The 27837-nt window shown below is 44.4% G+C and overlaps 5 protein-coding genes across 11 annotated transcripts; 3 read left to right on the top strand and 2 right to left on the bottom strand.

Moving 5' to 3' along the window:
• The first annotated feature begins 3218 nt into the window (after positions 1-3218).
• Positions 3219-3731, top strand: LOC128303093 (dolichyl-diphosphooligosaccharide--protein glycosyltransferase subunit 4). Its single transcript, XM_053039947.1, has 2 exons — positions 3219-3319; positions 3671-3731. The coding sequence occupies exons 1-2, from the start codon at positions 3219-3221 to the stop codon at positions 3729-3731; spliced, it is 162 nt and encodes a 53-aa protein (XP_052895907.1).
• A 119-nt stretch (positions 3732-3850) lies between these two features.
• On the bottom strand, positions 3851-27559 carry LOC128305573 (tyrosine-protein kinase receptor torso). 4 transcript variants are annotated; one of them, XM_053043083.1, is made up of 15 exons: positions 27444-27559; positions 18481-19105; positions 17647-18240; positions 7604-7838; positions 7455-7534; positions 7215-7383; positions 6971-7152; positions 6764-6899; positions 6555-6697; positions 6086-6350; positions 5209-6005; positions 5044-5138; positions 4706-4963; positions 4458-4598; positions 3851-4131 (listed from the first exon to the last, which is right to left on the bottom strand). In XM_053043083.1, the coding sequence occupies exons 2-15, from the start codon at positions 18685-18687 to the stop codon at positions 4080-4082; spliced, it is 3354 nt and encodes a 1117-aa protein (XP_052899043.1). In that variant the 5' UTR covers positions 18688-19105; positions 27444-27559; the 3' UTR covers positions 3851-4079. The 4 variants fall into 4 exon arrangements, with proteins under 4 accessions (XP_052899043.1, XP_052899044.1, XP_052899045.1 ...); XM_053043084.1 differs by lacking the exon at positions 27444-27559 and adding an exon at positions 27236-27308; XM_053043085.1 differs by lacking the exon at positions 27444-27559 and adding an exon at positions 25695-26325 and having other exon boundaries at positions 6555-6694.
• On the top strand, positions 8182-14368 carry LOC128305576 (transcription initiation factor TFIID subunit 11). Of its 4 annotated transcripts, none has more exons than XM_053043087.1 (4): positions 8182-8700; positions 9010-9218; positions 12932-13169; positions 13241-14368. In XM_053043087.1, the coding sequence occupies exons 2-4, from the start codon at positions 9013-9015 to the stop codon at positions 13778-13780; spliced, it is 984 nt and encodes a 327-aa protein (XP_052899047.1). In that variant the 5' UTR covers positions 8182-8700; positions 9010-9012; the 3' UTR covers positions 13781-14368. The 4 variants fall into 4 exon arrangements, with proteins under 4 accessions (XP_052899047.1, XP_052899048.1, XP_052899049.1 ...); XM_053043088.1 differs by having other exon boundaries at positions 8184-8700; positions 12947-13169; positions 13241-14367; XM_053043089.1 differs by lacking the exons at positions 8182-8700; positions 9010-9218 and adding an exon at positions 10405-10571 and having other exon boundaries at positions 12947-13169; positions 13241-14367.
• Positions 14449-16763, bottom strand: LOC128305575 (heparan-alpha-glucosaminide N-acetyltransferase). Its single transcript, XM_053043086.1, has 6 exons — positions 16464-16763; positions 16260-16387; positions 16059-16183; positions 15570-15994; positions 15215-15498; positions 14449-15147 (listed from the first exon to the last, which is right to left on the bottom strand). The coding sequence occupies exons 1-6, from the start codon at positions 16599-16601 to the stop codon at positions 14496-14498; spliced, it is 1752 nt and encodes a 583-aa protein (XP_052899046.1). The 5' UTR covers positions 16602-16763; the 3' UTR covers positions 14449-14495.
• On the top strand, positions 20521-22096 carry LOC128303094 (odorant receptor Or2-like). Its single transcript, XM_053039948.1, has 6 exons — positions 20521-20603; positions 20666-21047; positions 21144-21457; positions 21529-21733; positions 21794-21949; positions 22043-22096. Exons 1-6 carry the CDS (start codon positions 20521-20523, stop codon positions 22094-22096), a joined length of 1194 nt encoding a protein of 397 aa, XP_052895908.1.
• Positions 27560-27837: the final 278 nt, after the last annotated feature.

Genomic DNA, 27837 nt, shown 5'->3' on the forward strand with positions numbered 1-27837 from the left:
CTGCGAGCCGGCGATGATGGGCCGGGGTCACACGAGAAGCAACAAACATTTCAAACACGCGCATACATATACGCCGGCGTACACACGCGTGGCCATCATCAACAGCATAGTATCGTGGCGGCGGTGCTCTCGCACAGCAGCTGACATCATCGCCGGGACGTGACGACTATTTATGGTAAAAAAGAGTGCCCACGCCGCCGTTCAACCAGCAACGATGGATAGACAACGAAGATGACGGAGTGAAGGGCGAACTGCGAATGTGGCACCCAAAAAGTGTGAAACGATTTGTGCATTAATGATGGCCATCCGTTACGGAAGAGGAGGCTTGCAAATCGATAACGAATGGGCCGCAATCAAATCATACACCCTGAGTCCTTGCGGTATTTTTATGGTTATGTGATCCAATAGGGAGAAAATTAAGATATTTTAATAGTTGCCGGTATGGAGCACGATTGCTTCCATTCCTACCGCCATACTTCTTACGCTATTTCTCATTAGCATTTCAAAACATCCAGACCGAACCTGAACAACTAATTTTGCCAACTAACTTTGGCTTAAATACGATGTTTGGTTCCAGTTTATAACATTATTTTTTGCCAATTTCCTATTCATTGCCCTCAGCGAACTGGACCTATCTCTATTACCCTACATCACAATAATCCACTTAGCGGGCCTAGCTCAGTTGGCGAATGTCGGCAATTTGGCCTTGACTTAAAGACGGCGCGTGTATTACCGTGATTTCCTATTTGCATCGAAGTATGCATTTGTTTCCCCTCCCACAAAGATGTCGTTGCTGAGTATGATGGGGGGAACACAATATTAATTATTCATCGTTCCTCATCGCGTTTGACGGTCAGTCAGATCATCGTACACACACGTTTCTTCTCCATTTTCGGTGCTATTAGGTGCGTGGTTCCTATGGCGCGGAACCGTATCCAGTTCCTTTGCAAACACCTACGGAGGGTAAGCGACCGCCGTGTGTAGGATGCATTCAAGAGGTGGTGGCGCCTTCGGGCACGACCAATGGCGTACGTTATTGTGTTCTATTCGATCGAAATGCATCGATCGGTCGAGAGAAGATTGTACTTTGCATAAATAATATCAACATCTTGTCCCAAAAGCTGTTCCGTTCTATCATCGCTACCAAGCGCATAACCGGAATCACCAACACGATCGATTCAATCATGTTCGAACTGATTTCGTTCCAGGGCTGGTGATGCAATGTTTTTTCCCCGAAACCGTGTCCTTCGTTCCGCTGTCCAGTCTGGTTACATTCATGCCGTTTGGGAGGTGCGTTTGGAAGAAAAAGAGCAATGGTGTGTGCATGCAGCACGGTGGCACACAGGCGCACACCGCATAATGACACTGACGGGAAAGAGGGCGATCTTCACACCACATACTCCGCACACATCCGTTCTCCGGATCATTGATTGTTCAACCTGCAGCGGTTGGTTTATTTTCTAGCCCCGTTACTTCGCTGCGTTCCCTGCAGCTCGTCTAGGCTACCCTTTGAATTCACTATGGCCCTTTTGCACGGGGAACAAACACCTGCTTGCCTGATTTGCGATGCGTTTGTGCAACCAACTTTACCTTGATCCTACACCACAAATCCGTATGTTTTGGTGCGGGATGCTCGATTTTCATCACCAACCAGTGACCAGCGTGATGGGTTTTTTCCGTAGACTTTCTGCTTTTAGTTTCGGCACTAGCGCGTATCGTTTATCTCCTATCCGTTAGCACCATGTCCGACGCAGTTATGCACAATGCTGGTTTTCGACAATGTTTATCACACACGTACACTGCACTTTTGTAGTTCCGATCAAAAACGCGAAAAATCCCTTCTTTGGAGTGATTTTTAGGGAATGAGGATGGACACTTTCTTCGAACGAGTAAAAGTGTGTTCGGAAATTTCTCTTTTCGTCGGAGCCAATCGATATTTGGTGAGAAAATGTTTGACGTTCGATGCTTCTTTGCTGCCCCGTTGTTGTCTATTTCAGGTGCACAGAAGGCGAACAATTTTAACAACACGCTTGACAACTTGCAGCACAAATTTACATCAAAATTAACTAAAATGATGTTGGAAAATCATACTTTTTATAATTGCATGATGTTGTGCGAATATGAAACAGTTGGTAGTGTTACAAGTCTTGGAGGTTTAAAAATGTCCCGCGCAAAACTTTTTTCTTGCGCTTTGATTTCCCTAGTTTGTTATTGAAATTGGAATTTGAGGTTTTATAGTTAATATTTGATTTACAGAGTGCTGGAGTTTAGCGATATTTCTATAAACATTACCATAGAATACAATACAAAATTCGTCTTCCAAGCGATCGATCATAGTAACGAGCCAGTAACGCAATACAAACCAAAACGGAACGTCAAACAGCGTAGAAGGGCGGTGACGTTTCCACATTCCAGTTGTCGAGAAAAAAACATTGGTTGTTTATAAATTTTCCGGGGTGTTCGCACTGTTTCTTGCTTTTTCAGTGAATTTAAGACTTTTGAAACGCACGTAAGTTTGGTTTGTTGTACTAATTATGTTGCTACCAATAAGTATTTTGCATGCTTTTTGTTAGTCTCCGAATTTGCTGTATTTGTAAAGCGAAAGATGGAAGTATCATGTACGACGCGATGTGGTATGACGTGTACCCTGTTGTAGCCGGCCTGGATGTTTAAACACATATCGGGAAAAGCTTTTCTTCGATTAATAGCAATCAGTAGCATTTAAATAGAATGGCTGGTGATAGATTTGTCTGTACATATTAAGTTGTATTGCCCCGTTCTTTGAACTTTCCAATGCAATTAATTGGATTCGAAACGGTATGAATTCTACTGTATTGGATCAATTTGATATAGAACTAACCCGAATTTGGTTATGTTTCTTTCACGGTAATTGAGGCGTAATCACAAAACAATCCGTTTACCGGTAGTTCATTGCAGTGCAATTGAAGGAGTATAAGTTTAACCTACTGTTCGTTTCGTCCGAAACATTCCAATGGAGCTACATCGCCAAAGTGGTATACTATAATTACCGAAATACCTCGTTTTCAATCTAACAAGCACTCTCCATCATTTCGCCATTTGTTTGTGAAATGAAATACTTTTGCGGTTTGATGCATCACTGCACCCTACTGTACAATTTCGATAGATTTATAGCAAACCCACCCTAATCCTTCAAATCCGTACATCTCTTTCTTTCCGACAGATAAGCTGTATTCACCATGATATCCGATGTGCAGCTGGCCGTGTTCTGCAACGTTCTGGGGGTGTTTCTCTTCCTCCTGGTCGTTGCATTCCATTACATAAACGCCAACATGGGAAGGTATGCAATAGGCAAATGCGTTTATCCACTCTCTGTCCGCTTCCCACGCTACTGCGAATGGGGACGGTCAATTGTGAGCGACAGTTGTTTATTTGTATCTGATCTAATTGAACTATCTTCGTTTTACATTTATTTTATCATTGATTGAACTTGATGATTGCTGGTCGTTCCCGGGGGGATCTTGCGGAATGACGATTTTCCGGGTAATGAAACACATGGCACGTTGGTCCATGGCTGTTTGACTACACGTGTGGTATTGAACGTAAGCAGCATGCGAGGCGGTCCCGGATCGAGACATAAATGAACCATTCCGTTCTAATCCTACACCTTTTGCCCTTTACGCGTTTGGAGTACAACCGCAAAACCACATGGAACGTATTTGGGTACGGCAAACTGCATCAGTTTTCGTTAATAAAAAAACGTGTCACAAAATGTGAACCGGTAACGATTCCTTTTCCAACAACCTCCTAAAAACAAGAACAAATAAAATCTCCTAATTAAAAGTAAGAACAGTAGTACACGGTTGGAAAACACGTGGTTTATTTATTTAAAAGTATATTTTATCCAAAAAAGAAAATGAACAATAATTCTATACAATATTTCAAACATCTCTTATTTTTCTGTAGCGTAGTTCTGGTAAAAAACAATCACATCTCCCAGCTGTTTGTCCCTTTTGTCCAATCGCCGTTGTGTGGAGTTTTCTAATTTCGTTGTTTTTACATTAGGGCACATGATAATCCTTGTGATGCGCTCTTCGGATCTAATACTCAACCGGTTTTAAGTATGAATTTTCTTCTGTCGCATTTTTTGTACTGCAAAAGGGAAGATAAAAATTAAGAGCTATTGATTTACCTGAATAATGATTTATGTCATTTATTACTTATTTTTTTATTTAATCATTTTAGAAATTTTTCTGCGGAAATAATGGTCTGATAACAGCATTAGTGAGCAGTACAGCTTGCATCTTACAGACCGAGAAAATTATTCTTTCGAGTGGAAAGGATTGTTTACACTCAAATGATTTCATTAACGATTTGCGTGTGTTCTTTTTAAATAACGAATATTCCTCTCCCATTGTCTTGGAAACACGTTACATTCGGATGTGCAATGGCACTTGTACAGTTGTTTTTCCACTTACCAATGGCTATCAGCAATCGCGTTCAGATCGATAATGACCGGTTCATCCTTCTGCTGCAACAACTCGACCGTGTGCACGATTTTGCTAAACGTGGGACGCTCTCCGGGATGTAGACACCAGCAGGAATACATTAAATCGTATCTGAGTGAAACAAAACAAACACAAATGTTGAGCAGAATTGAATACATCAATTTCGCCCCGTCGATTAGACGAGTTATCCTGGAATGGATAAATATGGGTATACTTACAGCTGCTCACTGCAACTTTTCGGTCGTTCCATTCGGTAGCCGCTTTCCAGATACCGTAGCAGCTTGTTGGTGGAAATTGATGGATACGGACTACCCCCGAGGGTGCATATTTCGTACAGCAGTATCCCGTACGACCACACATCACTCTGGGACGTGTAGACCTGATGCGTCATCGATTCTAGTGCGAGCCACTTGATCGGTAACTTCCCATTGCTGGTTTTGCGGTACAGATTTTCCTGATAGATGTCACGACTCAGTCTGCAATGGATGGGCAAAGATTACATTTGCGTTAACCACAACAACGAATCATGCCGCTATGGTTTAGCCACACTCATTACCCAAAATCAGCTATTTTCACCGTATTATTATCACACACCAGCACGTTCCGAGCGGCCAAATCGCGATGCACCACTTTGTTGCGAGCGAGAAATTCCTAGTAAAGGGAAGAGCATTATGATGATGTACACACAGTAAGAAAATACTTCACCACATTTGACTCGTACCATTCCAAGAGCTATCTGCCGGGAAAATTCCAACAGTTGGCCGCTGTTTGGTAACGGATCATCTTCCTTTTCACTTTGATAGCACCGATTCTCCACGGTGTTGTGCGTGAGGGCCGAATCGAGTGTTAGGCTGTGGCAACTGCAAGGCTTAATTCGCACGTTGCTCTTTACACCGTCACAAGCCTTCTTTGAATCCCTGCCCATCAGTCCGCAACGCTGTCCATCGAGGATCTCCACCGCGTTCTTGCAAGCATTCGTGCAGAACGCTTTGCGCGTTAGCTTCGACGTTTCATCACCTTCACTATCCTCGTTAAACAGTGGGTAGAGCTTGTTTTCGATAATTTGAGGCGAATGTCGGTGGCCACCATCGCTGGTGACAAAACCACCCAACAGTGTCTGCCGATGGTCGGAGAGGTTTTTGTACGTTAAGGATTTCTTATCGTTCACGAACGATGTGTCAAAGTTGAACACGTTCTCGGGCATTTTGTTGTTGTCCAGCGATGGTGTTAGGCATTCGTGTTCGGCCGTACCGTCCAAAGAATCGGGCACCATCGACGGTGTTGCGGTGGTGCCGTTGAGCGAAAATGTAGTGCGGTTTTCTCTTAACAGTCGTTGCCACTGGAGGCGCAAATAGTTGAGCAAGTTACCCCTACCACAGTACTCCGTTAGCAGCATCATTTTGCGCACATTTTTCGTACAATGTCCGACGATACCGACTATGTGGGGATGCGTACCGACCGACTTCATTACCTCCATTTCGCGCCGAAACTCGATAATATCCTCCACACGGGGACATTCTAGGTACGGGGGATGAAAGGGAGAGGTGGAGAGCGTTGTACAAAAGAGAATTCACATTTAAGACTATTCCGTCGATTACCTTTCAGCATCTTTACCGCCACCGGTTTGTGTGGTTCTCCATCGACATCATCCCTTTGAAGTACACCCTTGCGAACCAGCCCAAATGCACCCTCGCCCAGCATATCGTGCAGTTTGATATGTTCCATCTCTATCTCAAGCTCGTCGTTAATGGGCGCTATCAAATCCGCCGAGAATGGATGGCTGGAAGCGAGCAGATCCTGCATCTGCTTTGACGTCGGTTCAAACTCAGTGCTCGGATCAACTGGTGCCTTTTGCTCCAGTTCCTGCGAGAGGGAAAACGCAAACGGAAAATCAGCGTACATCACAATTGCCTTTGGGCGTATGGTACTATTTTGAAATTATAATTAACGTAGCTATTTTCAGTGCACATGATCTGAATGAATGGCATTTGATATTGCATGTAACATCTCTCATGGGAACATCCCGGAGTTACGAATGACGAAACTCCAGCACATCAAAATACAAACCTTAAAGTATTCGCACCGTTCCTCGTACCGCTTCAGCTTGGCCCTTCTTCGACAGATGAGCGAAATGGAAATTTTCAACAGTCCTATCATCAGTACCGGTGTCAGAATGATAAAAACTAGCTTGGTCCGTATCCATGATTCTGCTACAAGGGTAAAAAAACATAGCAACATTATTGGGACACCTATCATTTGCCAAAGGTTAAACTTACCGGAGCTAACACGTCCAATTTGAAGCGTTTTGATAGCACTTTGGGATGATACGCCCACTGCGGAGTATGCAAAAATTAATACCTCGAAATGTGGTCCAAACATTTCGAACGAATCGATCAGCAACCCAACCGCATCCTGCATCCGACAAGAAGAGAAATACTTTACATAATCAAATCTGCATAACCGATTTGTGCCTAAATACCCACCCCGGTAATGTTTCTGGTCAACGAGTTGGCTGGAGTTTCTGTTTCGGGATCGTGCAGATCGTACACTTTCACCACGTACGAATCGGGCGCGATAGCAGGACGATCCCAGCTGATGTTCAGCTGATAGTGATCACCGTACAGAGGTGATTGAGTCACACGCACATTCATAATCGGTTCCGGTGCTAGAGGAGAACAAAATGAGCGTTAATTAAGATTCAATCGTGCGTGCCCTTCCGATGCTTACCGCACATCTGTGTCCCGTCCGTGAGGTTGGTACAGCTGGGCGTGTGGAACGATTGCCAATGCAGTTGACTTTCTCTCATCGCATTTTGGGTGTTCTTTGATCGGACCGCAACCATGTAGTTGGCACTGAGCTTTAACGCTTTGATGGTGTACTTGTAAAGAACTTCGGGCTGGGGAAGGGATAGTAATTTAAACGCGTTCTTATCATACGTTTCGAAACCGAACCACTTACACCCTCTACCTGTTGGACATCGATTGGTTTCAGCTGAAAGTCTGGTGAATGGCTGGCGTGACACACTATTTCATAGTGACATGTTTTATCTGCAAATTAACATTAGCGATCGTTTATCCTAACAAAACAAATGCCACAAAATAAAGAGCATTCTTTACCTTTTGCTGGATTCCACGAGATGACGGCATCGACCAAACGGTTGTCTTTTACATTCGGCTCAAACCGTTCCACCATCACCTCCGTAATCGTACCCGGCATGTAGTCCAACGGTAAGGTCCGAAACTGATGCTTCTCGACGTAGTAATACTCGTACTCCGACGTTAGCATGGTGGCCGTAACATTGTACCGCTTGTTGGGAGCAAGATTTTCAATCTTCACCAATGATGAATTACTCTAGCGATAGGAAAGAAACAGAAACAAAGCAAGAGAAGGTTTCACAAGCCAATTCATTCGTATTCTACGCGAAATTTGCAATGATTTAGAATTCAAACGCAGTCACACGAACGGCGCCATTTAAGCCAGCCACGTGCTCCAAACCAAATACGCGTCCGTCGTCAAGGGAAACGAAGCGAAACGCTTCGCCGTACAGCGTGTACCAGTGTGCGTCGTAAAACGCTTTGCGGGACAGGCTGTGGTGGTGTGTGTGCAATGTTGCCCCATTACTGACTGTTTAACGCTTTGCTTGACGTTCCAGCGGGGAGTGAAATCACAAAACAACGAACAACCGTGCCGTGTGTGTAGGAATAGTGTGGCTGCTGCTAAACATGGCAATTATTAGTGAAAAATGAAACTGCCAGCCCAATAGAAGCTGCATTACGCTGCTGCTGAATCACTGTGAACGAATATTCGCGATGACAGTGTTACCGAACAGAAGGAACGCCTTGTATTAGCAGCATCCCGCCGTGTTTTGTGTTGTTCGCCTTGGTTAGGACAAGATCCCGTTCCGTGGTAAAGTCGATTGGGATGTTGCCGATATCTATCTTGCATTCAGTGGACGAAAGTGTGTCATTTCGTTGTGTGAGCTGCTACAATCCCGTTTGATAGATTCGTGTGTTAAATGATTTGTTTTCTCCGTGGATCGTGTGTCTGTGAACATTTCTGTGAACATTTATGTTGGTTTTCCATCCAGTACATCTAGTTAAACGTGCCTTGGAGGTTAATCAATGCACGGCAATGACAAGTGCACGAACCGTTACTATGTGATGGAATCCGTGTAGCTGCTGAAGTTGCTCCCGCTAAGCCAGCACTTGCAAAGGTATTTATGTTATGCGTGTTAATTAGTTCTATCCGTAGGTCTGAATGTACAATGTAAAACGTGCTACGTCACCACATTGGCACCTCTTGATTTGCAACTCTGCGGTATTCAATCTCGGACCGGAGCATAGCATTCCGGGGGTACGTCATAACCTCCTATGCGGACGAACACAATCATTGCTACATAACCTTTGCAGCGTACGGCGTGTAGCTATGACAACGCAACCACCCCCCAGTAGCTGGAAGATGCTTAACCAGTTTATTAACGCTCTCCACAACTACCATTTTCTTTTCCCAACCCCAATTGAAGACAATGTCATCGGCCGGTGCCACCAAAAACAAACCGAAAAAGAGCATCAATCTGCGCATACGGTGGATACCGGGGCGCAAGAAACACAACTGGAAGGGTTCGTACACCCCGACGAAGAATGGGCTACCCCAGACGTACGGGATGCAGCCGCGCAAGAACGAATCATGGACGCTGGGCGGTTCGATGAATCACAGTAAAATCATAAACGCGTAAGTGTTCACATCTCCCCGAATTAATCCCTCTCCGGTAGGTTTTCTTCGCTGGGATCTGACAGGGGGTGAGGGGGTAAAGAGGTTTAGGAAATTCCAATGGTTGCTTGGCTGGATTTTTTTGTTGCAATCGTATTGGTTAGAGGGGAGCAACGATGGCAACCTTAACCGACAGACTGACACCATGGTGAGCTGGCCATGGGTTTTGGGCTGGTGTGCAAAAACCCCTTTTGCAGATATTACCATAACCTGTAAACAGTGCCGAATTTACTGAAGAGAGGATGTATAACATAGGATGAGGTGAAAAAGTATTGCAATCTATTTGCATGAATTGCAATTCTCTGAAACATAAAATTTCTATAAGCAAGGATAAAAATTACGAGATCTAGACATCTCGATTAGCGCCTTTTCGTATGAGAGGAAGGCATGTTAAGAAGTGTTGAAAATTCCTGATTACTCACGATTCTAGAAATGTGAATTATCTGTGATAATCAACCCTCCGCAAATGTAGCATAACTTCAGCAGAAATGTTGTTCCGTCAATGTGAGGTTTTGTTTTTAGAAAATTAAGTGCGACCTGATTTCATGCTTCCCGGTATGTATGTACAACCTATCTGATCTTAAATCAAAACAAAGCTTCAACAAACAACTGCAACAACTTTTCAGAATATTTGCTTATGATTTGTTTACGATTAGACCCTAGACGATTCACCGTCCTCATAGCTTGTCCTTCATTGCGGATGACACTCGTAGAAAATGCCACACCGAGATAGCTACATATGGCACGCGATAAAGAAACAGAAATAGTGCCCTTACGTATATTGCTGACGAGGCGCATACGATTGACAAACGGAAAGACAGGTTCGACGATGAGGAGGTTCAGATTCCAATTTCCACATGCTCGCCCGTGACACGATATCACATTCCGGTGCACGGGCAGAACGGCACGCGAAACACAGTGTCGCCGCGTCTGTTTGGTCTCCTTTATTTTATGCTCTGTGCTCCATTTGCACTTGGCTCTACCGGACCCGCATTCGGTGGAAGCGCTACGGTACTGCTGCCTCAGTTGTTTTTAACACTGTGGTTGTATTGTATGCAGCTCGTGCACAGCAGCAAGTGCGAGTGGTTTGTGCAAAGTGGCATTCGGGAAGCGGGCGGCTATCATCATCGCACCGCTCGGGTGCCCTATCACATCGTTTGGAGACAACATCAATAGAGTGGAGCAAACTGTAAACACACCTATGCCAGTGCGTCTCCATCCGCCTCGAAACTACCCCATCGTCGACGCGGTCGAGCCATCGTCGTGTGCGGGTGGAAGTCACTCGTCTAGGTTCGCTCCCCTCCCCCAAACCGGGTGAGTTCTAAGGGCGTATGTGTATTGTGCTCCACCGTTTCGCGCGATTTACGCGCGATTTATAGCAGTCTGGTTCGAGTTGCCACGGTTGATCGATGGCTGGTGGTGCTGCGCTACCGTTTACGATAATTTCGCGCGGGCCAAAGGTGGTGCATTCTCTAGTATCCAGCAGCAGTCTGGTGGTGTGTGGATTCAATTGAAGGTGGCCAGTAGGACGTTTCAATTTTGGTGCAATATTTAACGGGACGCCCACCGAACGATGATGATGATCAAACGAAAAGCCAGAAAACAGGAACCCATACAGCGCGTGAGGGTCGTTTTACGGTACGTGTGGTTTTCTTGTTGGTTTAATCGAGCCAGTAGCAGTATTACGATTAGCCGTTGCCACACACATTCTTGCCACAATCAATCTTATTTTTCACCAAAAAACCACTCGAAAAAACACTTACAGAGCAAGAGCGATTGAATTGTAACACAAAAATAACTGTCCGCGTCGGCGTATATGTATATGATAACAGATCTACCGTGTAATTACACATCGTGCAGACCGATGATAAACGAGAGCAGGCGGCAAATGGTGCGCTAATTACATTTTTTGCTTTGTTCCCGCAAAAGCGTATCCAAACCGATTGGAACCCGTAACCCGAACAATTGGCCTCGTCACAGAATTCTGAACGCTGGTCTTGCACAACTTGGTAACGTGACACGCTGCTGTATCCATGTGCCGTACAATAACCAGCCATAGCCACAGTTCCTTCTCTTGCCAAAATGTCACAAGAAGAACCTTTGGCTGGTTCTGTTTGTTTTAATGAAGACGAAAGTGCTAACGGTCGTCGTAATCGTGCGCGTGTATAACCGAAGTGTGTACACAAACGTTTGTTTATTTAGTGATCATTATTTAAACCGCCGAATACTGTAACCAACTGTTTGATGAAATGCTGACGGCACCCAAAAAAGACGAACTTTTAAAAATAAAACCATTTCTTTGTCTTTAAACACGTGGTTACAAGCAATTTCTGCTTACTCTTGGGTGGATTTGTGCAAATGATTATTCAAACAACGAGCTATCGTAAACCAGTTTTCATTTTTTGGGCAAGTGGGGGGGTGCCGGTAACCACCACCAACTTTGTGCTGACTGGAGCGAACGCAAAAAACGCACATCCCATTGTCGGTGAGAAGCACCACAAAGTGGTAGAAGCATAAGAAAAAGCACCCTCAGTGAACTGTGATAGAGATGACTCTCTGTTCTACATTCCGTGGCGCTTTGGGTCGAAATACACAGTTCAATAAATATGCCGGTTGTGCGAATTTACGAGCAGGTTTTGTATGTCCAAGTGTTGCGTTTGTCTTCTTGCGGGATTGGTACAGTTTCGAGTTAAAGTTTAAAGAATTCGCCATATTTCAAGGATTTGATCTGTAGAACTACTGAAATTTATCTTATCGGCAACATGAGCATAAGATACGGTAAAGATGCATCTTGAACGAGGGACTGTAACATAGTTTTTATGTTACCATATTTGCTTGTTGTTCTTAGTCGCCAATTCCAAATCATTTTTTGCGTAGAGATATCTACTATCTTCATGAAAAATGATATTACATTGTGTCCTGATCACGTCTAAAGTCTCGGAATAATATTAAATTAATTACTCCATGGCTCCTGCGAGATTTTGCAAAGTTATTACATTTTTACCCACTATTCGTGTCCTAGCACCGTAACGATAAGTTGTGTTGAGGACAGCGAAAGATAGGCGACAACAACCTTGAAGCCATTTCGCTTTGATTTCCCATCCAGACTAAACAAAATGGAAAGGAAATAAGCGACTATACGCACACGTACTGCCATTTTTCGCAAAGGGCAGCAAAAAGTCGAGCAAAACTGGCGACATTATGCTGCGCGTTCAAAAGCAGGACGGAAAGGGTACGTTTTCACATCCGCTTACGAATTCCCCCAGTAAGGGTGTGTGTGGTCCGGGTCTATCCATGACATAACGTCAGTCCCCATTCTCCTGCCTTCTGCGGAGGTGGATGGTAAAGTTTTTCATAAACATTGAATTCAGTCGATCGTGCGCTATGGTGAAGCCTTTTGGAAGCATTTGAAATTCGGAAAGCAGTGAGTTCGTTACGGTGGTGGATAATACCTGCGAAATGGAGCTCGTCTTCGTTCCTTGCTATCGCTTTCGGTTGACAGCCAGCGGTGGTTTCCCTAGGTGGGCCGGTTTTTGTAGGATTTTCTGTTTTTGGAACTCCAGAACCAACACCATTGTGGGGAAGCAAGGGATATTAGAATAAACAATAGTGTGCGATATTTCGCATCGGTGACGTCCGATTTGTCGACCCTACAGTTCCGACGATTGTTGTAGTAACTTTTATTTTAGAGATCTCCACGAGAACAACATAGACGTGGCGAGCATCGTGACGACAGCAGCCACCGGTAGTGCGATGGCTGCAATGGTGACTACAAATGGGCCCACCGATCAACTGTCGCTGGAACCGTGTCCCTCGACCAGTTCCGGAAAAGGGCAACATTCTCCACAGCCACAGATAGTGATAGGCACTATAGAGCTCAACAATTTAAATGGAGATGTTGCTAGCAACAAGGTAACGCATGCTAACTCTTTGGCCCTCGTTTAAGTATTAATTAGCGCCTGTTTACTACTACCCTTTTGCAGCAAGAGAAGGAAATCGGTACGAGCAACCAATTCGAAGCACTTACGCTGATCGACGAGGATGATGAGGATAAGGACCGGAACTGCTCGAATGCTCCTTCGTCCTCATCACTGCTCTCATCCAATAACGATAACCGTTCGACGGAAGAAAACAACCTGCACAATGCGAACACATTGTCTATCAGTGAGCAGCATCGAAGTCGGAACAGGCGCCGCAGCAGCCAAAAAGATCGCCGCAGTGCCGAGGACATCGATTCGATCGATCAGGCTGATAGTGCAGTTGATGTAACGCACGAGGAGGAACCGAACGTGTTTGATGATGAGGACGAAGTTGGGCAAAAGCAGCACACTGCTTCCGGAGCAAATAACATAAGGGCAATGCACCGGCGCAAAAACAGCCGACAGCGATCTCGACAAAGACGATCTCCGGTTCTGTTACATCGGGACATGGTGGATGGTGAAGAGGAGCGGAAAGAACCGTACGACAAGGCGGTCACATGTTTGTACTGGTCGCTTGCCTGTTGGGATTGTAATATCTCGTAAACCTCATGTCCAAGCATGCCGTTTTTGGCAAAGAGTGTGCATTGAACTTTATAGCTACGTAGTAATTAAGGTAATAACTCGTCACTGTTGTCACCCATACCAACACGTAATTTAAACGAATCGAAACTTTACACAAACTCGCTCAAACAGCTAAACTGTCGCCCGAAAGTTGAGATAGTGAATGTGGAAACAAAATTAACTTAAAGCAGCCTGTAAATTTACGTAACGCGGAGACTTGTGTGTGATGGTTGTTTTTGATCGTCAAGCTCGAACAAGCAATACAAAAATCTCAGTATTTTCGCATCTTACATATGATAGCAGGTTTACACATATTTTCGGACGTAATTTACACAAAATTAAGCGTATGCGTAGGGCTAAGCATAGTGAAGTAATGGAGAAACTAATTTATACGAATTTGTAGCGGAAAGAAAGGAGGAAAGTACTTGAAATCATTTAGATCAGACTCTTGTATGCGTATTGTGTAGATACTCTTGTCTCTTGAGAGGTGGTCAATGATTACGATGGGTAAATACTATTTATCAAGGCAGCCAATAAATCTAGACCCTAGTTTTTGTATAGAAGCAAACATCAATGGGCATGAGTTTCATTTTATTTCTGGTAAAATATTTCAGAAATTCCACTATGAAAATAAAAACTGGAAATGCTTTATTAGGCTCTGCGACCAACGATCTCCGATAGAAAATGGGGGCATGTTTTAAAGATTATAAAACAATTTTCGCTTATACAGATAGAGAGCAATCAGATTCCAAAGCACGGTATTCCAGAGCGCCTCTAGTGTGAGCATAAAGTGCGTATTCATCGTACCGATATGCCAGTGCCACGGTAGCATTTTGTGAAATACCGTATGGCCCACGTACAGGACAATCGCGTTCATACCGGCATAGACGAATGGTTGCCCGTTCCAGGCACGTTTTACGTCGATTACGTAGTAGCACAGCATGAGCAGTAGATACGCTAGTGAACCCGTCGCCAGTACGTACGACAATGACCATAGATTCTTATTCACCGGTATCCAACCATCATTTTTTGAGAAACCACACAAGATTCCAGCGACGAGACCGAGTAGGAGCGACCAGATGGCAAAGCGTGTGAGTCGCTGACGGTGTTCTGTGAACGCGAGAATTGTGCAACCACATTGAAGGCCCAAAAACACTTGCAGGATGGTGGGTAGACACCCGAACGGGCCCTCGGGATCGAATGGCATTGCTTCGTAAACGTAGCGAGCTGTCGGATGTTGATATAGATGGGTTATACCAAGGATGAACCGGTCGATATATCCCGTGAGGCCACCGGTACAATTTGGGAACGCATTGAACAAATGTTTCCCACCCGGTCCGAAGTAGGCTCTAGTGATAGAAATAATAATTAGGATAGGAGATTCTGAATCTTACATTTTTCTTTACCGACGTATACCTGGGACAACCGGGTGCAGGGACGATACATATCACAATCAGATAGAGGAACGTGATTAGTCCGACGATCAGCCATTGCTTTTTTAAGCGAAAAATATCCTCATTTGCACGCAGAAGACGGTTTTGCGATGGGACCGTTTGTTCGTGGAAGAACAGATGTACGGTCGATACGACGAAATAGGCAATACCGAACCGTTGTAGCACGCCGAAGATTCGTAGATTCGCCATGCTTGGACCATTGATCGAGTTTAGGCAAAGTCCTATCACGAACAATTTTATCGAGCGCTAAAACCGAGCAAAACATTCATGAGTTATTTCACTTTCAAGCTAGAAACCATAAATCCGGCATCACTTACAACGGCTATGTTAGAGAGGATAGTGCGCCGGGGAACGTTCCGATTAATTTGACCACGTAGCGAAATTGGCACACATACGCCCATGATAAAGAGAAACCAGGGAAAGACCAGATCGGCCACATGCAACCCATTCCAGGTGGCGTGTTCGATCCACCAATAGTGACCACCACCACTGTTAACGAATATCATCAACATGATTGCAATGCCGCGGAACGTGTCCAGACTTTGGAGGCGTTTTCTAGGCGTAACCTGTGCCGATGTTTCCGTTTCTTCCTTATCGTGTACTTCCGCAGCGGGTGCATCACCAACTTCTGGGCGCGAAGAAGACTGCTGTAAGCCAACCAACCGGGAACGATACAAGCCGTACCGTGCCAATCGAACGATTCCAATCGCGACAAATGCAATAAGCACAATCGTAAGGAAAGCTACAATAAGAAGAGCTATTTTTGAAAGCTATCGTTATGCAAAGATCAACAATTGTCCGCTTACGAAGATAAATGTTGACTGGCTCCTTGGCTGTCTCCAACCTACAGCTACCCCCAACTTGATCAATGCTTAGATCATACACTCCAAATTCACCCAATTGTGCATTACTAAATTGACACAGTACGGTGCTGAAAAAAACCAAACCACACAGAGAATCACCATAATAGCCATGCTTAATCCATGCACACGCACATGACCACCTACTCGTTTTCAAAAGAATAATTCCCGGCATCTCGATCAAGGATCCGCAAGCCGATACGGCGTGAAACATCGACTTTCAACACTGTATTTTTCTTACCCGCCGGAATCCGTTGCGATTTGGTGTAGGGACACTAAAAACGACGAAGATCCCGAGAAATGTGCAAACGATTAGTTTACCGATTAGTGAATCGAGGTCATTTCGCCTACCTTATCACACTCATCCGAGAGTGTGTAGAGATAATAGTCGTTACCACCCGTGGAATGTGTTACGTTAAGGAATGCTTCGTCCACCGCAAGTGACCACAGGTCCAGCCCGCGAAAGAATCGTTCCGTGTACTCGATCATTGCTGTAGCGTAATTGAGCACATCCCACACTGACCGATACTTCTGCACTGCTATTGCCGCGATGCGTCTGGCGAAACTGGTTGCTTCGAAGGACGGTATAAATTGGTCAATGGAAACAACATTTGCGATTAATACGCCCCGCCAAATGCTAAAAGGGAACGCACCGCTCTGAAGAGGCTGTGTGTTGCGATGCGTGTGTTTACGTGCAATCAACAGCTGACACAACAAAACAAACACAAGGCGCGGAAACGTCAAACCCCAGTAGGGGTAGCTGTCAAAACCCAACGAGAAAAACAGAGAGCGGGAGCGAGAGAGAGTACGAAATGCACGTGCAAAACAACAAATTCTTTTGTGCAAATGCATTCTTTTTAAAATAATAAACTAATGCATTTTTCGAATTCTGAATTTTTCATGGAATGACGAATTCGACGCTCTTGAAAAAAAAAATCAAATAGCGCGGAAAACATCATTGCCTGAATATATGCTAACAAAACACGTGGCATAGCATACGTTTACATTTTTGCGCAGATTCCTGCAGCTAAAACAAATACTGCAAACTGCATTCCTTTGCAAATGCAATGGAAAAGGTGGGCGGAATATTTTTCCCCGAAAATAACTTCCATTTTTGTGCTTGTGTCGTACAGATAAACTATGCAACATATAGTCGATTTTTTGTGAGCTAAACATTACAATACACTAGCCCGTTCCACTTATTTAGCATAGCTTTATAGAACGTCCCATTTGGGATGTTTGGGAACGAATTGCTTTTCCCCATGAATCGATTCATCCACCTATGAGAAACTAATATGCAATCGATCTCACGTATGAATGGCTGGAAAACTTAAACGCGAAAAGCACACGGTGTCGGTGTCATATTTCCAGCATTAAACCCATTTTATATCCTCATACATGAATCATCAATCTTCCTTTTTGTTGCAGCACGGTTGAAGTACCATCTTCGGCTGTGGTATGCACATCGGAAGAGCAAAATCTGAACCATCAACTACGGAATTGGCATACAATGCAGGGTTAATTAACTACTCACCATATAGACGATTCGGTCGCCGAGTTCCTGTTCGCTCTCCTGCACCTTCACCAGATAGATGGGCACCGGACGCACACGCTGCGATGTCGGCAACGCTCGCGCGTAATTCCCGCGATCCTTCTGAACCTTGACCGCGACATCGGGAACGTCGCCAGAGGGCCCTCCAGCCGCATTCAGCGAGGAAGCATCGATTTTCGCGAACCGCTCACCCGAAGCGCCCGGTTCCGGCAGCAGGTTTGCCCGCGAAGTGGCGGAAGCTTTTTGACGTTCGGCTAGTAATCCGGCGGGCAGTGGTCCATCGGCCCCGATAGCACGTCTGTTACGGGACGGTACCGATTCGGAGGATTCGACAGCCGTATCGAGAAGTGCACTTAATTGGTTCTGATTTCCCTCGGGTGAGCTAAGGTTCATCATAGCACGAGCATCATCATCATCATCACCGTTGCGTTTCGGTTTGATCTCGATGATCAGGTTGGTGCTATCGCGGCAGATGAGATTAATGCGTAACGATGGGTCCTGGCGCTGCACCAGCGGTTTCCAGGCGGACAGCGGGCGTGTGTCTTCCGAGCAAAGCTTATAGCAATGGCCGATGGTCTGTGCAGTTCGGGCCGGGACGCAGCATAAGCCCGATAATGATACGCCCGTTGCATCGAGGTACAGCCGGGATGCGTGCAAAAATGGAAATGAAAAGAAAGAACAGAATAATCAACCGATAAATCACGGACGGTTTCGTAAGATGTCAGTCCACCCGCTCGCCTTTATATCCCATGTCACCTTTTGGCTATTTTGGATATTTAATCAAGAACCAGTTTCGCAGCAGAGATTGGGACCTACCTTGAACTGCTCCATGTTGGGCGGTAGCGTTTGGTTCTGCTCCGTCCCATACGTACCGGCCATGCACGCGGCCGTACACGCACCGATCCGGTACAGCTCTTGGTCCTCCTGCTCATTGTGGAGCAGCAGCTTGTCGCAGTTGATGTTGTTCGAGAAGAAGATGGTGATGCACAGGACTTGCACGTACTTCAAAACGATCACGTGCATATTGATGATGCAATGGGCACGTTACCGGTGGTTTTAAAATCGATTCACTAGGAACTGATAATGCGACCGCGTTATGAGCCCGTTGGATTTCGTGGTATGCGGCTTAACAGGTGGCGCCACGAGTTACCCTTTATGCAGCACGAGCTTCCACTGATTGCCGGTTTCTGTTGGTAGGGTGTGAGAGGCCGCTTTTTTCCTTCTAGCTTCCGGGTTCAATCTCCCTGCCCACTGACGGGATCGGTCACCGACTGGGCGTCCTGTAATCGCAACAAAATCCTTCGGTGCAAGCAATCTTGGCACATTGCTTGGGCTTTTGCTTTGTCTGCTTTCACTGCTTTACGCCTGCGGTGAGGTTTGTCGTGTTTCGCTACGGACACGTGATTATCTGAAGGTACGGTTGAACAAACGAAGGTAATTGCTAAAAGTTAAATAAAAGGAAGTCGAAGTGTTGTGTCAATAAGCATCATCGCAATAAAACATTAAAGTATAATCTGCTAATGATATTGGGATTCTCATTCTCATTCCAATTCTAAAGATCATTTCGTAGGAAAATTGTCCGTTTGTCGATTAACGTGTCAACAATATAACGTATGAAGATGAAATTCAGTACATCAAAAATGGTTTAGGGTTAACATAATGTTTAATGCATTGTCAATATCTTGTAAAACTCTGCCTTATCACTGATATCATAGCCGACCTTGCAGACTTTGCTGGATACAAATAAATTGCACACTGATTGTTATAATCAGACCCATGCGCACAAAATTGCACCTTTGAAGACTGTTACACCAATACCAAAGCCACAGGACAACATTAGTGCCTGATGCCGTTTCCACTATACCCTAGTGAATCTGAAAGTGTTTTTTTCGTTAGAACGATCTGGCTTCAGCCTCGATTTATTTTACCCCGTAGCCGGATAATCAAGCCGTTGCTATAGGGGTGATTGGTTCAGCTGGGAATTTTGTTCCGGTCCGATCGTCTGAAGATCGGCGCCGCTACCATCATGCCACCGAGCCAGGAACATTGCCTTTCACTACTAAAAATTCCTTAGTATATTTTTTAAAGTCTAGCCTTCCGTCATTCCAATTTTATGAATAATTTTTATAAAAAATAATGATGTACTTCAAAACCCAGAATGATTGGTCTCAAAATCACGCCTCCGATTACGGTCATAACGCAACGATTGCATCCTGCACTGTGAAGATTCACGAGCAAATTAAATGCAATATAGCTGCATCCATTAAAATTTGAAACCAATGAACGCTAGGCGCGTGTGTGGCGTTTCAAACCGTGAATAAATTGAGCCGGAAAATAATGTTCCGCGAAAAATACAGCTCCACGACGAACATTCGCCAATGTCAGGTGTGCGCACAAACGTGCAATAATTAAATCATTCCCCATTTATCCCCGTTGCCGTCCCTTTCCTGCGGTAGAATAATTGTCACACATGCTGACTTATTGGAACATTCCCGTCCGGTGTGCGGTACGCCGAAGGATTACCGTACCAGTAAGAAGTGGAATAATTGCTTCCAGCAAAAGTATGTATTACAATGTACGTTCGCTCGTCATGTCTTTAAATTTGTGCGTCTAATTGAGCACAAACTATGTGGCACAGTTCCCGCATGATTGGCGGTGTGACGCTACGATAAATATCATCCCGAGCGCTTAATTAATAAGAAATTGTACGGCGTACCAGAGCACGTAGTACATTCGGGGAGGATTCGACAGGATAAAAGCACTCAGCGGAACACATCAAACCAGCAGACGGTTCCTTCAGCTTTGCTGCGGTCAGGAGATAAATTCTTTCTGTTACTGTGAGCTGTGACATCCGGTATGGAGTATCTCTACCAGTGGTTCGCCCGTGACGACACTTTTGCCGAGGAGGTGTACGTGAAGTACAATTTTTGCAAGCTCCGGTATGGTAGGCAGCCAGTGTTGTGAAAATATCACGGGAAATGACCGATATTTACTCCTCCAGAGTTTTAGGCATCTCTAAAGATGTTTCGAAGGCTCCGTTTGCCAGCCGTGTGGGTTTTTACGCCATGGAGGTTTTCTCTTTGCTGCAGATCGGCACCATCGTGTGGGATTTGGCTGGCGTGCTGAACGACATTGGCCTGTTCGGGGACGACATGTGCATTCTGGTCGGGTTACTGTTGATGGTGTCAAAGAAGTGGCACTGCGTTCTGAACATTCACGAGTTGAGTGAGTGCATCGAGCAGTTGCAGACGTACCACGAACACTATCTGCAGCGTGGCGAATTGTTCGTGCGCCGTTTGCGAAGGCAAGATTTGCAGGAGCGACTACTGCAGGATGCTTCGAAGCTGCTTGCCATGGTGCTCGCTGGCTGTCTGATGGTGAACGTAAGTTAAGGTGTTCCATGTTCTTTTGAAGCTGGAAATGCCGCCTCACAGGGACAGGAAATGGCTTGAATGACTGTGATTACTCTCATTCTACAGGCTCTGTTTTCGAACGGTGAAACACTTATCCTGCGGGCCACTTATCCCTTCAGCACGACCAACGCATTCGGTTATGGCTGTGTATTCATCTGCCAAGCCGTGCTGGTTGTGTACGTACTATTCTGCATGGTGCTTATCGATTGCATAGGTGCCCAAATTCTCAGCCAGATGTCGCTACTGTTCCGCCTGCAGCGCATGGAGTTTGAGGCAATCGGCGCTGATCTTCAGCTGCCTCCCGATGGTTCGCTGCACGGTGATGCGACGCTTCGCGATGAGATACACAACCTCATAGCCTCGCATCAGCAGTTGCTTTCGTAAGTATTCCACCCGTAACAACTCAATTTGCAATCCTTGATGGGTGAATCTCGACACACATTGGAGCTAGATTTTGCGATCGCCTGAAACGCCTGTACGAACCAAACATTATGGCCCAGTTCGTGTGCAGTATGCTTATCATCTGTCTGACCGCGTTCGAGCTGATGTTCGCCAAGGGAGATCCGATGCAGATGATTCGCTTCGGTGCATATATGCTGACTGCATTTTACCAGATCTTCGTGTGGAGTTTCTTTGGGAATCGAGTCACCCACATGGTAAGCGAACGATGGCACGATATGGACAAACCACAGGTAGTTCCAACTTTATATTTTTAGTCCACTGGTATTAGTGATGCAACAATCAAATGCAACTGGATCGTGCTGGATGACAAGTTGAAGAAGGACCTCCGATTTACCACAATGCGCTCGCAGAAACCCTTCATAATAGACGTATACTGGTTATTTCCGCTTACGTACGAAACATTCATAGCGGTTCGTGGGTTCCTTGCCACATCTGATGGGGAATATTTCTAGAGAAACTAAACGATTTTTTATCCTGTTTTCCTTTTTTCTATTTCGCCGTAGATTCTAAGCCGTTCCTACTCAATATTTACTCTGCTCCGTACAATGATTGAGTGAGCGATGGAGAACGGGATGTGGGGCGACGCTAGAAAACAGTTATTTTTGTACGATGGAGTTGTATCTTTACAACTAACGCTTGGCAAAATCCGGATAGCAAAGACTTAAAGGGTAGCTTACTGCATGTTGGTAATATTATTTTGTTTCTGCTCTCTTTTTAGAACAGCTCCGTGCACGTCCTGCATAAAATGCAACGAATAAATTAATTTGCTGAGCTGACTGATGCTGAGTACATTTCCGCAAAACCGTAATACACACATTCGCACACCTACAGCAGACGAAGGAATAAAATATGCACTGCGTCTAGGAAAAGAAACAAACAATATTCACCCAGAACCATCTTCTGCGTGTGTAACTGCAATAAAATGGTTGCAAATTGTATTAATTTGTTTCATCCAGATTTGTCCATCGCACAACACGAGATTGACTTTGCAACGGACGGGAGTAAATATCTCGATAGCCATCGTCGACATCGTTACAAGTTTTTGTTTTGTTGTATCGCTAAACGAACTCATATTCTTCGAAAAATGAAGGCAAGGTAAAGCATATCTGCAAAAGAAACTATCAATAAAATAGAGAGCTAAGGTGTTGCTTTTGCAGGACGGAAAGTTCTGCTTTCGCCCATGGGATAAAAGTTTTTATGGATGTTACAAATTATTCTTCGGTAAACCATGGTTTACGTAAAGCTAAGAATGTGTTGCTAGCATCTATCTAATACCTGTTTGTGTGAGTGTTTTATGCGAAAAATTGTCTAAAAACGCTCTGCGAAAGAATGTGAGGTAAAATTTGCTTGAAATAGAGCAATTTCAACAACAACAGAACCAGTTTTCCAGAACAGAAAACTCGAGAGCACAGACATAACAGTTTCTTTAATACGTTACATTGCAAATAATCTTTTTAGCCGAGAGGACCATTTATGGATAGACGCAATGTTATAGCGACTACGTAACTACGTAAACTATCAGGCGCCTCCATCGGCGTGGTTAATTCACAATGGGTGGAAAATGAGACCTGGGGCTGTACATTGGTGCATGTGCCTCACTTTTTAGCGTGTATGTGTAGGCGTATGTATTTATTTTATTGCATAATGCACTGCAATGGGACCATGTGGCGGAATGAATGAAACAATTTTAATCCGATCAATGAAACAGGATTACGTAGCTTGTTTTGCTTGCACTCAATTAAATGAGCATGTTGATTGTCTGTTTCGCCTTCGCACAGCAAGAGCTATAGATATAATTTTGATGATATCCATTTTAAAGCGTACAAAACGTAGAGCATTAAATTATAAATGTCCTAATTATAAGATACTCTTAGACAGGTGGTCGAGTCGGGAGCGCGAAAGCTTGCAGTTCCGTGATTGTGCTCAAGAGAAAAGAGTCGCGACTAGTGTGTTTTAGAGACAAGTTTAAATAGCGTAAAACCACATAAGCTCGAAACATTTCTTGACAACCAAACGAAAATGAAAATGCGTTTAAAAAAGGCATCGTTTGAAAAAAAGCATGTAACACATTCACCACATCGTTATAGAACGTTTGATCGGTTATTCAAAGCATCGTTTACTTCACAGCTATCCTTCTTTCGATTGTCCTGGCAACAGTTCGATTGACGCGAACAATAGAATGGCAATGGAAACGGTATGTTTCATTCGATACAATGAAACACTCGATAGAAATTATTGCTTGGCTTTCCAATGCCTTAGTGCAGCGCACGATTCGGATGGAAAACGGAGAAATCTTGGGCACAATGATTGGTACGCTTCAGTTGCGACCTTTTTAGCACGTTTCAACAGATAGAGCTGAAGAAGTAAGACTTGTAAGACAAAGCATAAAAAAAGGCCAGAATTGTGTTGTTATCGACCATGCTTTTCGCTGTTCATGGCGAGCAAAATGAAAGGGTCTGCGCTTGTGTGTTTGTTGAGGTGTGATAGTTCCTTGCAATGAGAGGACAACAACAAAAACCATCATACTCTAGATAAACTATTGAGACGGGAATCGGCTGTGGGATCCTTGTGGGATGGACGTTAATACAGGACCAGTGGACACCATTTCGCATAGATACGGAATGCGCTGGCTTGCAATGTTTCTCGGATGAATATTAAATTTTGATTGCTGGCATGCTGGTTCGATAGAACCATCCATTGTGCGTTGAATATTATAGGTAAGCAACATTCTATCGGGTCGCTTGACCATCACCGCCAGTCAATCGGGCGGTAACAGAGTCCCTTGATGTTTCTTTTAAAAGGAATTGGTTCCAAGACATGAATCAACAGCAAATCACCTCATTGAACCTTGCGTCAATCAGTGATGTGCGAATAATTAATCAATGTTGCAAATGTCTATCAAGGTTTTTTGCAGTTATATTGGGAATGTAAATTTAACGTTCCTTCATATCAACGTAAGCTTCCTCACAGAGGCATGTCCGCTGGATATGGACACCTGTCAAAACAGGTATCTCCTCTGCGTAAAGATTGCTAATCAAAGTCCATTAACGTCATACATTCTTAAATTAAAGCTTAGAAAATGCAGCTGTGTTAGCAAAACCGAACAGCCCTTAAAGGTGTGGCTAGTAGCATATTGACCCAGAATACGTCTTATGATTATTAATCCAAAGATAAGTCCATTACGAATTCTTAAGCTTGGGTAAACCGTTTCGGGAAACAATGTTCCGCGTGACGGGTTCTCAGAATCCACATGCTAGGCACGATGAATGATTTATTCCTCCTATCCCGGATGCATCCAGTGGAAATATTGCTGCAGAACATTATCAATAATGCATTTAGGGCTAAAAATTGTACGCTTCTGAGCAAATACGATAGAACGACCCGAAAGTGCAGAGAAAATGGGAACTTCGATTAAATTTCTATTGATTCTGGTGGAATGAGTTACCATCTGCACCGGATTGGTCGAATACGAACATTATCCGTACAGTACGCTGGTAACGTCGTCAACAATAATCGCAATAATTAACTTTCGCCCGTTACCAAATGCAAAAAGGGAGTTGGAAATGATGCTCATGAAGTTTTGAGCAAATGCGAAAGCCGCATTGTAATTAAAGTCAATGTTAAAGAGTTTTAGTTCTCGGAATAATGGGGATTGAGTGCCTTTCTTGAGAAGTTATGCTCTCGATTTTAGCATCTGAAACGTTCTGGTTTGCTGATTTGCTGGTTCTGAATTTTACTTACAAATCTGGTGTCTTTTTTTGGTGTTTGAAAGCACAATGTAACCCATGTAATGCTAAATCATTTTTATTATTGTTAAGAAAATACTTCGGTTCTAAGGATTATTGTTGGAAGATGTGTTGTAATGTTGTTCTTCTGCATTTGTTTTTTAGTAAGATAACTATGAAATTTTCATGGTGGCCTCATAGCAGTGTACTTTGAAGTTTAGTCTAATACACCGATGATACATCAATTAAAGGTCATCTGGATAACCCAATAGAAATAAAATGGATAGGAAGATTATCTTTTACCGCTTCTAGCATAGTATAAAACTTGATACATTCTAAAGTCCTAGAGATTAACACTACCAAGGTTGAATTGGGTTTTTCTAAGCTAGTAAACAACAGCCTTTAGCAACAGTGTGCTAAGAAGTCTTACCTCTCAAACACACGTGACCCAAAAGGGTACCTCGCTGGTATTAACTGGTACTGGAACGCTCGTTAGACGCTTGGGTACACAGGCAAAACCAGGGGTAAAAAGCAACTTCCAAACAATCAAGATTCATGCACCCATGGCCAGCAATGGCGACAACGACGACACCATCCGTCTGCTCTAGAATTCCAATTCCGAAAAGGTTACACTCAATTTGCGTTTGATTTTTATGCCCGGGTTTTCTCACTCCGGGTATGCGCGGTCGTCGTACAGTAGCCGTCCGCGGCACCGTATGGATGGCGATGAGTTTTCGATTTCGATTTGATTATATTAACCCGCCGTCCACACTAACACTGGGCCACCGTCGGCGGGAAATGGTGAAACGTCTAAATAGTTCTGGCGGCACCGGATTGGCACGAAGGGAAATGTTAATTACGGCAGGAGCGCCACAGAGCCCGTAAGCTCATTAGGGTGTTTTGGTCGCGTAGTTGTTGCGTGGTTTCAGACAATCCGTGCCTAACCCGTGGAAGGAAAACAAAGCACACTTTCTGTAACATCTGTACACACATACACTGTATTGCAAGATGAGTCGGTTGTGTTTTACCGTTTGGAACGTTCCGAAGCCAACAAGCGCTGAAGAAAATGGAACCAATTGGAGAATGCTTGTTTTATTCTGTTAAGCTAAGGGCTAATGAGGACCATGGAAGGTAGCTAGACAATACAGCACAAACCTATCCTAGAAGCGAAACATCGCTACGTTAAAAACACTCGCGAGGAGTCAATAACGGAGCCAATGAATTTATGCATCAATTTACAATCAGACAATCACGCTTGAGAATGCCGCGGTGCGATGTTGAAAAATTTGTTGCTGGCACGACCTAGAACGCAAAGATGGACGGCACCTCGGCACACAGATTTATCCGTTGGCATATCAACGCACACTAGTAAGATGGGTTTTATTTTCGTTGAGTACTAGATCATAGGAGATGTTGGATACGCACTTGCACGCACTAACCGGCTACGCAATCGATCGATTGATCATCGTTGACAATATTGGTATCAAACCCTTAACCACACACACACACACTCGTGACACGCACGCACACACGGTTGGAGGTCGTTTTTTTCTGTTGTACCATCCAAATGTAATCGACACACCTCACCTTTACACGCTTCAGTTGTAAAACACGTATTAACAAGCCAGAAAACACTGTCAACGTAAACGATCCTCGGTGTACAAACGCAACAACGAAGAACAAACAGCGATCGACTGCAGAGTAACAGTAAGGCGTAATGCAATCCCGTCTTTGAGGACACACACAAACACCGAACGATGGAGCGATGGGCTGGAATACGTCCAATCGAAATTTCAACACTGGCAAGCACCGCGCCCTGATGCAACTACGAACGAACTGATCGCGATCTGCACCGAAGCTGACTGCGATGGTACGAAACAGTAGCGTGGTAAAACTAAATGGCGATTTATTCGGGCCCGTTATTTTTTGGATAGAGCATTAGTTTCTAATGTGGTACGCATTGTTAACTACCTTCATTTGTAAGGGTTTGAAGCGCTGTGTGCCGGTGGGACAACCAACGCCTCTACCCATCCACACCTTTAGTTTCACATTCACCACGGCGTACAGGCGGCGTAGAGGTACAGGCCGAAAAGCGAATTTTAAGTATCACTACCCCTGTTTTAACGACCGTCTGCACGGTGGTGGTGCTTGTGTTTCCGGCACCCTTTTCTACTCGTACCGTTTAAATTTACCGCCCGTAACGTCACGAGAGGTCTAGACGCCCTATCCTGGGCTCGCTGCGTAAGCTTTCGGGTATTACAGGTAGAATCCGTAAGCGCGCGATGTGCGTGATGCGTACTCGGCTGCACACTATCAACTGATAGTGCCATCGGTAGGAACATACTCAGTGCGGCTACGAGTTCTGCTGAAATAATTCGACGAGCGTTCGGTGATTGTGGTGGCGATGCGCGAAAGTCACCGTTTCGGGAGTTGGTAGATGTCTAATATCAATCTATCAAAGGGTATCCCATAAAATTATACTCGCAAACAATGTTTTGATAAGTGTAAACATTTTTAAAATAATTGGGTTGAAGTTTAGATTTAACTTTATTAATATTCTCCCACCATCGGTG

The sequence above is a fragment of the Anopheles moucheti genome, chromosome 3, assembly GCF_943734755.1.
Source record: "Anopheles moucheti chromosome 3, idAnoMoucSN_F20_07, whole genome shotgun sequence".
NCBI classification, from domain to species: Eukaryota; Metazoa; Arthropoda; class Insecta; order Diptera; family Culicidae; genus Anopheles; species Anopheles moucheti.